The following is an 11,652-nucleotide window of genomic DNA, read 5'->3' as shown; positions in this document are numbered from 1 at the left end:
GACCCGTTCTTGTCCTACTCAGAAAGAGCTTTACACCGGCTTAGAGATTCCTGGAGAAAAGCTGGTTCAGAAACAGCATGCAATCTGAGGGGAGTCGCTTTCTAAGGATTTTCTTAGAGGAGCAGTTTAGGTGGAGTATTCTCCATGGCTGTGTACTGCTTTCAAGTTAAATTACAGCTGAGTTGCCTGGGGAATAGTATGTTAAAGGAAAGCATGCTTCAGCCCCTGCTATTGGCTGGGGGTACAGGGAACCTGAACTCCCTGTCTCCAAGGAAAAACTGCAGCAAGGAGAAAACCCACCCAAATAACTGCTCCCTCTTCCCCAGGCTCCACCCCTTTCTCCTAAGTGCCAAACATTTAATTGTTTCCTGGCTGGCACAAACTTTCTTCTCTAAGTCTGAAATGCCTCTAAGCCTTAGTTACTAGCAGCACAAACATTAAGCTAAACATGAAAGTATTTTGCTATCTACAGCCTTTTTGCCTTTGGCTCACCTCACCACTGGAAAGTGGCTCCCTGAGAAATGAAACTAAATGTAGCCCTCAGGCTGAGAGATCCAGCACTCCTGGACTAAGAGATGTTCAAGGGTGTCTGTGCATGTGATTTTGTAGGGCAGGTTCTGTGATTATTACAACAACAAACTGTATTCCTGTAATAACAGCAATTATTAGAACCTGTTGCAAACTGCCTTGAGAATCACTTGGTTGAGAGGTGGGGTACAAAACTTTATTTTCAAAGAAAAGCTTCAGCTTTCAAAGTGACCTAAGCCAGGAAAGGTGAGATCAATCTAGAAGCAGTCAATGGCATTCAAGTACACATCCCAAGTGTAAGTCAGTACAGTTGAAACTCACACCCCTTCTGGCTTGACCAGCACTCAAGGGGTGGTCCAAGGGCTTCTGCCAGTACAGCAGCATCCGCTTGCCAGATGCCACCTCTAACTGATGCTCTTTGCCCCCCATCGATCTGCTCCCTGCTATCATTTAATATGCATCTTCTAGTACTTTCTGACAGTTGAGGTCTCTAAAGTCTATCATGAAAGGAATCACATGGGAGGGATCCTGGTTTCTAAAACAAATCTCTCCATGAGCAAATGGGCAAGTTTAAGGGGAAAAATGCTCCAAATGCTTTTGAACTTGCATAAAGGAAGACTTGCCAGACTCATAGTGTAGAAGGGACAAACCCCATTCATTTTATACTATGTTGCAGTAGCCTCAAAACCGAAGCAGCTGCTGCCCTTAACTTCTTAAATCCCACCAGGAGCAAAATCACAGCAAGTGAAGAGCCCAATATATGGAAGCAATTTTACCCATCCATTCACTCCATTGCCACTGGTTGCACACTCTCCACGTCCCGACACTTGGAATTCACAAGTTCCCTGCGGATCTCAGGGGAGATTTGGGGATGGCTGTGGAACTTGAGCAGTTCCAGGAGAGCTTCCTTCTGTTCTGAGGACAAGTCCTCTTTGTAGCGCTGAGTAAAGGTCAAGAAGCACTGGTGCCACAGGACGGGCAGGGTCCGCTGGTCAGTCCGGAAGGCTAGGAAGTGAAAGACCAGGGCGTCTACCACACGGAAGGGCAGGGCATACTTCTTATCAATGAGCAGGCGAAGGAAGATGCTATTGGCCCCACTGTACTCCATCTCAGCAATCTTGAGCATTGCAGCCCTGCAGGGGTGAAGCAAAAAAGAAGCAACCGAGGATCTGCTGTAGGTCCGTATCACTGAATAATCCTTCAGCTGCCTCTCCCAGTGAAGAGAGACAAGGTGGTAGAGGGTGGGGGGCCGAGAATCACTCAAGGGAACTTTTAAGTTGTCTTTAAAAGAGGAAGCCTGTACTTGTGACAATGAGGAAGTAATAGGCACACTTGGCTAGGGAAATGACAAAGCCCAAGAGGAACCAGCCAAAAGGCAGTTTAATGTTGTGATGGAAGTCCACAGTGTTCAAAGAGCCACAATGGGAGTTGTCAGCTGCTTCTGCTAACTGTAGGTGTCTCCGACCTGCTTTCTGTGCAGCAGACCACTGTTAAAGGCAGAGGAGACACGACAGTGGAAAAGATGGCAACCTTCGTTACAGAAGTACTGAATGCCAAAATTGATTCTAGCATGAAGTAGAAGTAGTTGTCCAAAATCATCTAAAAAGTATTATAATGACTGGGGAAGGGGGCTTGCCCATTCATAAAATGGCTGTCATGGTAGCCATGGCCAGTAACAAAAATACTCACTTCCCAGAAGGCACATGGTAAGAATAAAATTAATACAATTTGTTCAAGTACAAGAAAAATGTGGGGTCTGAGCTCCAAAACATAAAGCTAACCTTCTGAACCCAAAACAAGATGGCACTGGAAGGCACAACTTCTGCAACATACTAGGCTTCCAGTTAAAAATCAAATTGAAACAGGGGGACCAAGGACCTTAGTGGGTGCCAAAAGAGGTTGTCTGTGGTCACACTGATGCCTATGAACACCATGTTGGAAATCCCAAACACAGACAAGAGAATTTCTAATCTAGCAGATAGTCTCTGGTGGGCTGCCTTTATTAATCATATGGGAGAACTGCAATCCAGCTGCCAGCATGGCTGCAGAGAAGATTCTGCCAGGAAAACAAAGCAGATCTTCCCCCAAGATTCCAAAGACATTTCTGCAGCATGATTCCTGATCCTTGGGTGGTGGGCAGGGACACATGGGTGACAGGCAGAAAAGCGTAACCAACGTTGATGTTTTAGTGCTATTTTCCTTCCACCCTCACATGAGCCCAGTGTTCCTTACCCAGAATGAAGGACAGGGATAGAGCACTTGGTGAGGATGCTGCCCACAATGACGGCTTCCCGCAGTGTGCATGTTCCTGACTCACACAAGGGGATGAGGATCCCTGGGTAGAGACAGTGGGTAAGAATTTAAACAGGCTTTTCCAATAGAACATGCAAAGCATTCCATCAAAAGTCCAACCCCAGAGCAAAGCTTTTATTCAGGTCTTCAGTATTTTAAAGGCCAACTGGCTGGCACAAAAATTGTTATCAGCCTAGGAAACAAGCAAAGCAAGGTGTCAGCCTCCAAGATCCATGTCCCCTTTACCTTTGAACCAAGCTCCAGGCTTGAACAAGGCCTTCTTCAATGCCATGTAAAGGTGGAAATTGAGGCGCTTATATTCAGCAATGTCATCTCTGACTCGTGGGAGTAGCACCAAATTGTAGAATCTCTGGGCCATCCTCTCTTTGAGGTTAGATGAAAAGATTCTGGGAGCAACAACAAAGGCCAGAAAACAAAATCATGTTAGAAAAGTTGGGAAGCATGCATGAATCAGCTCCCCTCCCTGAACTCATATTATACCAGGCATTTAACATGGCAGCATCCACATAATGCCTCCCATCCTGACTGCAAACTTGCCTGGAGTGTGGATATCTATGTACATATTTTATGTGCGAATGTCTATAATTGCTCTTTAATACCAAATATAATGTAAAACGTAACTATATATAGTAAAAAATGCAAACCCAGAAAATGCACATACCACTTAAAAGCTAGATCTGAAAAAGTTTTGGTTCCCAAAACAATGCTTTATAAGAAGTCCATGCAGTTTATTACACTGAGGCAATGACTATGAAAAATAATCTCCAACTTAATACATTCCAAATTTGTTGGGCTACAACCTTCATCATTCCCATGACCATGCTATCTGGGAATTATGGGAACTGAACTTCAAATGTGTTGGACTACACCAGATTGGGGAAGCTTTATCTACAGTCCTATGGATAGCAGTCTATCTATAAAAGGAAATCAACTGTTGCACTGGCCCATATTTTCAGCCAGCCATACACTGCACAGTGTCACCAGAGAGAAAGAGGAACCAAAGTTGTGTGAGAGAGATCATGAAAGAAATTTCAAATACGTTCACACTTGTTGCTTGCCTGCAAAACCCACTGCACTATACCCCCTAAATCTGAGTACTATGCTCCCTTTGGGTCCTTCCAACTCAAAGTGGTAACACTACAGAGGCTATTTTAATTTAACACTGTATACTCATCTTGACCAAACGTATCTAAACAGGAATGACTGAACTAACTAGAGAAGTCTTTTTTTTATTTTTAAAGATCAAGAAGGGTCTTATGCCTGTCATAATAGCCAGGAATGGATGACCCTGCACATAAGTGGCAGGACCAGAGGGATAGGAAATGAATGCAGAGATTTACACATAAAAATCAAAGCAACCCAATTCCCAAAACTCCTAAAAACATTTTCAAAATAGTGTCCAGAAATTTGAAATATTATTCCACCTCTGAAAAGCTGGGAACTCAAGCACAGGACAGTGCATGTGCAACCACATGCGACACACTCACACTTCACATGTGGAGGAAAATCCATGCCTTACAATTTGCATGAATAGGATTGCATATATCTATCGGAAATGAGAATCAATACTAAAAGTCAACCACAGCACCTCCCTTTGTTTCTGTAGTTCATCAAGCCTGAGATTCGTTTGCATGTTGATACTGTAGTACTGTGTTTTGGTTATTCAACCAACTGCAAGAGAAATCAGACTGGAGCTAAAAACAGAGACTCATGGGAATTGTGACAGTTGAGAGGGGATAGTGAGGAGGAGGACTCAGGTCACTGCCTTATTGACAACCAAGTTACCACAAGTCTCCCACCTGGTTGCCTGGTACATGGCAGCTGCCGTCCATGCTTCTGGCTCTGTGATATAAAGGATCTGCTCCCAGTTGGACAAAGCCGGGATGATTTTGAAGGCTTTGGGCAGTTTTCCACTCCTATATTTTGACAGCACCTTTAAAAATGGTTATGTAACATGGATTATTCCAAAGTTCATTTGTTTACAAGATCTCCTACAAATATGTTTTTGCACATACCAGCAAAAATACTAGCAACTCATTATCAAAGAAAATAATCCCAATTCATATTGTTATCGATAATATATGATCTTACATGCAGTGCCAACTACTGCTGCCCAAGCCTGCCGTGGTAGCATGTAGACAGCGGGCAGAAGTAGGATGTCTAGGCTCCGTAGCGGCTTGGCTTCAGCCTGCGTCTCATACACGCACACGTACACGCACACGCAGTGTTACTTACTTCTCTGACGCCCTTGTAGACCTCTATGACACGAGGGTTAAGCTGTGGCATGGGCTGACCTGATATTTCCGACATCACAGTCTCTACCTCTGTTTGTTTTTCTGTGATCTTCTCCATGATAATATCTGCCAAGGTGCGCCTAGTTGGTATCAAAGGAAACAAAATGGGGCCAAGAACTTATCGCCCCCTCCCTCACTGCTGGTAAGTCCAACAGCAGAGGCAGTAATAAGATGGTTTCAAAGTTTGGTTTCTTCCTGGGCAGATTACGGTTCCACGCATGACACCCTTTCAATGACACCCTTCTTCTTCAAATGGACTGACATACTGAAATTGTTCAGTTCAAAATGCTGCTGCAGATGGAAACCTATGTTATCACTTATGATGGTTTTGTTCTAAGAGATTGGAAAGCAAACCAATACCTATTTTATTTCATCTCATTTCATCTGAGATACCAATTAGAAAGTTGAAAAGTTTTAAAAGATGAAAAAATTGTTATTGGAAGCTAATCGGTGACAGCACATCAAAAATGTGCACAGAATTACTACTATTTTTTACTGCTTTTGCCTGGAAAAATAACTGATGAACAACCCAGGCTTCTGGGTTCTCATGTAATGACAGCTTATGGTTTAAACTACCTAGAGTACACAGTTCAGCAGTAAACCATGAGTTCATTTCATCAGTTGTTCATGCTTAATAAATCATACTTAACCCAGTATAGATTAACAACAACCCACACTTCAACAAACCATGGTTAATTATGCTATGGTTTGTTATGTGCAAGTTAGGTCTATGTTGTACAAACACATGTGCAGGCCATGTTATTAAAAAAATCCAAGGAATATGGACAATATGAAGGCCATAAATTTGTGCCTACAGCAATCAGTGCGAGGTAGCATGCATTATGAAATATGCATGCTACTCCGAAAGCACCATCTGCTGGCTAAATTAAGTAAAAACAGAATAAGAAATATAGCTGGGTGCTGGCTGTAGTATGGCTTAATTTTCCCTCTGAGAATCTGACAATCATGCAAACAATTGCATCAGTTTCCCTACATGCAGCAGCAATATAATGCTTGGATTCAATAAATGGATTTCATATTCTTTACAGTATTACTGCTGAATTGCCTCTACATGTTCAGTCTCTGCTCCACATGAAATGCAAGACTGTACACATATTCTTATATAGGAAGAGGGGCTACATGGAATTGTAGCCATTGCTATAATATCATGACTCCAGAAGGCTCTACCAAAATCATGAGAATTGCTGTTATTCTGTCTTATGTGAACAAGTGCTACTTGTATTAGCTTACACGGGATTATCTCTGTGTATCAGACTTACCAGGCCAAAACTGATGTGGGAAAGGAATCTGGCAACACCACAACTATGAACCAGGTCAAACTCTCTAATAAAGAATGATTTCCAATGAGAAAAAAGCAAGCCCTCTATCTAATAAATTACAGGCATTTCACCCTTGAAGGCTTGCTTTTCATTTGGCAGGTGATGAAATGAGGAAAAAGGGAGGGAGAACGGTACATGATAAAGCCTAGAAAAATTCAAGGTCACCTGAGAGCCCAGAAATTTCAAATATTTTCACAGCCCTGCACATAGCTTAGTGAAGCAAAGCAATAATATATTTTAAACTGAAGAGCTTTCCTACATGAAACAAGGCATTTGACATTCAAATACACTGCACAATTGGAGGTTTATAGATCTCTTTCTGAAATAAACATTAATTTATTTAACTTTTATCCTGCCCAACAGCTAAAGTTCTCTGAACAGTTTATAGTGCTTAAAATCATAAACAAGTGAAACTTCCTTATCTTCCATGTCAACAGTTTTTAGGCCAATCCCAGCAACTAGAGCCACAAAACAAATCATTTCACTCAAAGAGCCATCTATGGTAATCGGAGGCTTACCTCAATGGTGGGTTCTTGTTCATAAACATCTCAATGGCCTTTTCATCTTCTGGATTCACTATAATCTCTTCACAATACTCTTCCTTCATGGCAGCAGCTTTTTCCAGTGATGGCCACTCATCATCTTCTGTATCTGAATCTCCATCTTTTGAGGCAGGTCCTAGAAAAGGTACAACAAAATCAAATCCTTCTGGATATTTCAGCAAAGCACCAGTTTCCCTGACAAACCTATGCTTGGAAAAACACTGGTGCTCTCAATTTGCACATCACAGTGGCAAGTCCTGGGTTGATTAAGTTAGAAGTTGAGGTGAGGAACCCAGAGTTAACCCAACAATTGACCATGGTTTGTTGTTGTTTTAACACTAAGTTGTTTATCCCATGAACAACCCAGAATTTCTGAGTTCTGAAATCATAAAGCAATTCAGTTTCTGGGTTGTTAACTGAAAAGAAACAGAGGGCATACATCATCACTGCAATTCCTGGCTTAAACAACACAGGAATTGCTGCTGTGATGTGTGAACTGGGTCATTTTCTAATTTGGCCAGTCATAAATCAGCCAGGCTCCTTCTTGGGCTCAGGGGGGAATGACCGCAGGGAATGTAAGTGTGACAGAAAGGCTTCCCATTTCCAATGGTGTGATGTCACTACCCGCAGATCATCCAAAAAGATGCCTGTTGTCTTTCCCCAAATGGTGTCCCTGCTAGGAGTCCCAAGTGAGGCAGGTGACAACGGGAATCCAAGCATTTTCTGTTGTGGCACTTGTCTCTGGAATCTGCACCTCTCTAGCTGCAAGGCTGAGCTGGTGCCATCTTAGTTTCTTCTCTACAACTGGTAAAAAAAACTTTGTCTACGACTTTTTAATTGTTGGTGTGATGTTTTGGTTTTATGCTAGCATCTTATTCTATTACTCTGCTGTGTTGCATTTTCTTATGAATTTATCTGATCTCTTTTAATTGTGGCTGTATTATTGTAAGCTAACTTAAAAGCATTTGTGTATGAATTCTTCAAATTAATAGTAAAATATAAAATACTGAGTTTGTCAAAAAGCCAGATTAACTACAAAAAGTGCTGGGGGAAATCATACTCATTTCTCCAACTGGACAGAGCCAGCCCTTCCATCTGACAGAATCAAGTTGCCATCTCCAGCAGCTGATTGCGGTCACTATGAAACCCAACAAATTGTTATTAATTTATTATTGTTACATTTTTACTACCCAGGAGATTGGAGGGTGCTTGTGAGATTGTCTGTCTTGTTTCATAACAACTTTGACTAGACTAGGGTACTCTATACCTTGACTTGGGAGGGGAAGGTCCAGTAAAGGCTCAGGTAGCAAAATATATTGAACTGACTCTGCAACTGTGTGCCAAGCTCCAATGCTGGTTATTTTGAAATCTGAAATATCTCGAAAGTCTTTTCTAAGAGAACACAATATAAACTGCCTTGATTCAAAATAATGATGCTGAACTAAGTGCTTCTGCATTTCCCAACTACTTCTTTCAGGCACCAGAAACCAAGAGGATGGATTTATGAATATAGCACCACAGAAATAAGGCTATTCCTACTATTTCTATGCTTGACTTTTCAGCTTGCACAGTACTGTACAACTTTTAGCTCTTTTCATACATTCACTGAATGTATGTGCACATGTGTACAGGGATAGTATCCACTGTCCCAGCTTCCAGTTTAGACGTTCAGCTGAACCTACAAATGTGCAAGTTTTATACATTGAGATTTGTTCCTCATGACCAGGAACTTTGCAAAAGGCCTGGATCACAGCTGCAGAGCCAATATGCCTACAGTCATATGAACAAAGATTCTATTTAGACTTTCAGATAAATTCATGGGCATCAGAAATAGGAACACTGGTATAGTATGTTTAAATACAGCTTATTCTTCTCAAATTTCCACAGATACATTCTATATATAGATGGGGAAACTAAGGATAAGAAACGATGATTTGACAAGTTTCTTTGCACTTTGCACATTTCTTTGTACAAGCCAACACACTGTCCCACTTTGCACATAATGATAGAAAACCCTGTTTTAATTAAACCTGCAATTTGCTGGCGTTATATTCTACTATTGTTCTGAATATGCAACATCTTGTGAGTCCAATTTGGTGATTTTCAAATACAGATGCTATGGATTAATTGCAGATTAAACAACCCACAGTTAACCTAAGATTAGTTTTTAGACTAACTGGGGCTTGAAAAAACTATTGTATCCCGCTTTGCACATCACAAAGTAACCTTCAACTGGATTGATTAGAGGCTGCAGAGCATGGTGACATAGCAGGCATGCAACCCAGCAACTCATGAGTTTAATTAACCCATAACTCTCCGCTATTACATGTAAACAGACTTGCGATACACAGCAGAGGATGGGCTATCCAGTGTACTAAACCAACTTTAAGATGAACAACAATATCATGTTGGGTCCAGAAAAACAATATGCATTCTGAGAGGAATTTCACATTATGCAGGGCAAATCTTGGTCTACCACTGAAGCATCTGAGGGATAGCAATATAATGCACTAGCTTGTCTCATTCCAACTTTGCATTTTTAGGTGCTTTTAAAAAAAATCTGCATTTTATTGCAGATATTGCATCTGCAATATATTGCATCTGCAATAAAAAAAAACTGAGAAAAATGGCCTGTCAGAATAGTTTTGAACTTTTGCCTGCTCTACTGTATTCCACTGGCAACAGCGGCATACAAACACAGCAGACTTCTCTGATCTGATGGTTATCATTCCCAGCTTAATTAGCAGGGGAGGGGGTAAAAAAGGTGGAAGAACTCAGAAATCACCTATCCAGCAACAAGACTCATCTTTCTCTCCTAGTGATGAGCAAGGTTATTTTATAAACTATACCAAAGATGAAAGAGCACAGTTTCTGATTATAAGCAGGGACAAAGGAAGCTTCCTTACAGCAAATTGACCATTGCTGCATCCTCCTCAAGGTTTCAGATAGGTGCCTTTTCCAGCCCTGCCTACTTGGAAAAGCCAGGAATGAAACCCATGACTTTCTTGCATGGAAAAACACAGGCTCTACGACTGAGCGATTCCATCCAACCTGGTGCCCTCTAGATGGGGTGGACTACATTGGGAACCAGCAAAGTATAGTGGTTAGAGCGCTGGACTTGGACTCGGGAAATCCTGGTCCCAGTCCCCACTCAGCTCTCTGGAGCCTTTCGCAACCTAACCTACCTTACAGGGTTGTTGTGGAGATAAAATGGAGGAGAGGAGGATTATGTAAGCCATCTGGAGCTTCTCACAGGTAAAACAGCGGGATACAAATAGTATGAATAAATAATAAACCCACTCCTGGCATGCCCAAGCCAAAAACTGCTCCAGATCCATTCTGTCCCTCTTTTTCTTCGCTAAGCGATGCCCTTTGCTCTAGCCGTGGTCGTCGTCGTCTGCTCGCTCACTCACCCAGCACGGTCGTCTTTTTCTTCGTCTTGAGCTCGTTTCTTCCACCCGCGCCGTGTTCGGCCTCCAGTTCCTCTTGCTGGATCCGAGCCTGCTCCAGGATCCGGCGGGAGAGCTTCTCATCGACGTACTCGTCCTCTTCGCCACCGCCATGTTTCGCCGCTTTGCCGCGCCGCTTCACCCGCGTGACGGGCTTCACCGAGTCGGCCAGAGCGATCTGCTCAGCTAGCGGAATATTCCCCGCTGCCGCCGCTCCGCTGGAGCCCCTCGGCCGCTTCACTTTAGGCATGATCCCGAGCAAAGGAACGGCACACGTGTGAGACCAGGGAGCTGCAAGAGCGCATGCGCCTCACGGGTGCCCTTCCGTCTACAGAGATAGAAAAAATGGAAAGATAAGTTTTGTTGCTGGATAGGTGATTTCTGAGTTCTTCTACCTTATCTTTACCACCACCACCCCGCCCGCTAGTGACCCATAGCAATCAATGGAAGAATGCAATATGTACTGTAGGTGCGGTCTGACATCAGGGTGACCACCCCGCTACAAAAAGTAGTGGCAAAGAGCAGTTTATGCTCCCTCTAATTCAGGTCGGTTTCCCCGGCTTTCAATATATTTAGGGTGCAGCCCTATGCGAATTTAGTCAGCTGGTTGGAAGATGCTAAGAGTTGTAAGACATTTTCAGTAGAGATATGTATATGATTGCGCCCTTAAACACTTAAAAAAACACCCTTGACTATGTAAATTCCAGTGCAAATACAGTCTGATATCTCCGTATGGCAGGTGGGCCAGGAGTGTCAGGGAGAGTCGCTTCCAACAAACCTTTCAGAATTCAGCGTTCACATTGCAAGTTGAGGGTTTAATATATTTACATTATTATAGTTCAAGCCACACAATATTGGCTTGAGATACAGGATAGGTCGATCCGGTTGAACTGTCCCCTCAGAGTCTTTCCCATCCCAAACCCAGAGCTCCGCTTCATAGTGAACCCTTGGAATCTATTGACTTGCATTCAACCGCCTTGTGCTTTTATGTCTACAAAGATATACATACACTTGCATCTTGTAGGAAGTGTCATTGAACTCAATGAAACTTGCTTCAGAGTAGACACGAACTGCAGTGTAAATGTCTAAAACTACCTTCCCCGATCTGGTGCCCTCTAGCTATTTTAACTTCAGTTCTTATCGGCCCCATTAATTATGGCAATAGTCGCGCATGATGAGAAGTGTA

The 11,652-nt window shown here is 42.6% G+C and overlaps 1 protein-coding gene across 1 annotated transcript; it reads right to left on the bottom strand.

The window, feature by feature from the left end:
• Positions 1–702: 702 nt before the first annotated feature.
• On the bottom strand, positions 703–10,789 carry BYSL (bystin like). The gene is made up of 7 exons (XM_044445166.1): positions 10,431–10,789; positions 6,994–7,153; positions 5,077–5,215; positions 4,641–4,774; positions 3,067–3,227; positions 2,761–2,863; positions 703–1,661 (listed from the first exon to the last, which is right to left on the bottom strand). Exons 1-7 carry the CDS (start codon positions 10,714–10,716, stop codon positions 1,313–1,315), a joined length of 1,332 nt encoding a protein of 443 aa, XP_044301101.1. The 5' UTR covers positions 10,717–10,789; the 3' UTR covers positions 703–1,312.
• Positions 10,790–11,652: the final 863 nt, after the last annotated feature.

The sequence above is a fragment of the Varanus komodoensis genome, unplaced genomic scaffold, assembly GCF_004798865.1.
Source record: "Varanus komodoensis strain SLA01 unplaced genomic scaffold, ASM479886v1 scaffold1, whole genome shotgun sequence".
Lineage (NCBI taxonomy): Eukaryota > Metazoa > Chordata > Lepidosauria > Squamata > Varanidae > Varanus > Varanus komodoensis.
Note: the sequence above shows the minus strand (reverse complement) of the source record. Positions and strands in the feature narration are given on the sequence as shown.

Coding starts and splice junctions, on each gene's coding strand:
- BYSL (XM_044445166.1), bottom strand. CDS start 10,716: ATGCCTAAAGTGAAGCGGCCGAGGGGCTCCAGCGGAGCGGCGGCAGCG. Junction 4,775..5,076: donor TCTACAAGGGCGTCAGAGAA/GTAAGTAACACT, acceptor CCATTTTTAAAG/GTGCTGTCAAAATATAGGAG. Junction 1,662..2,760: donor ATCCCTGTCCTTCATTCTGG/GTAAGGAACACT, acceptor TCACCCCTGCAG/GGCTGCAATGCTCAAGATTG.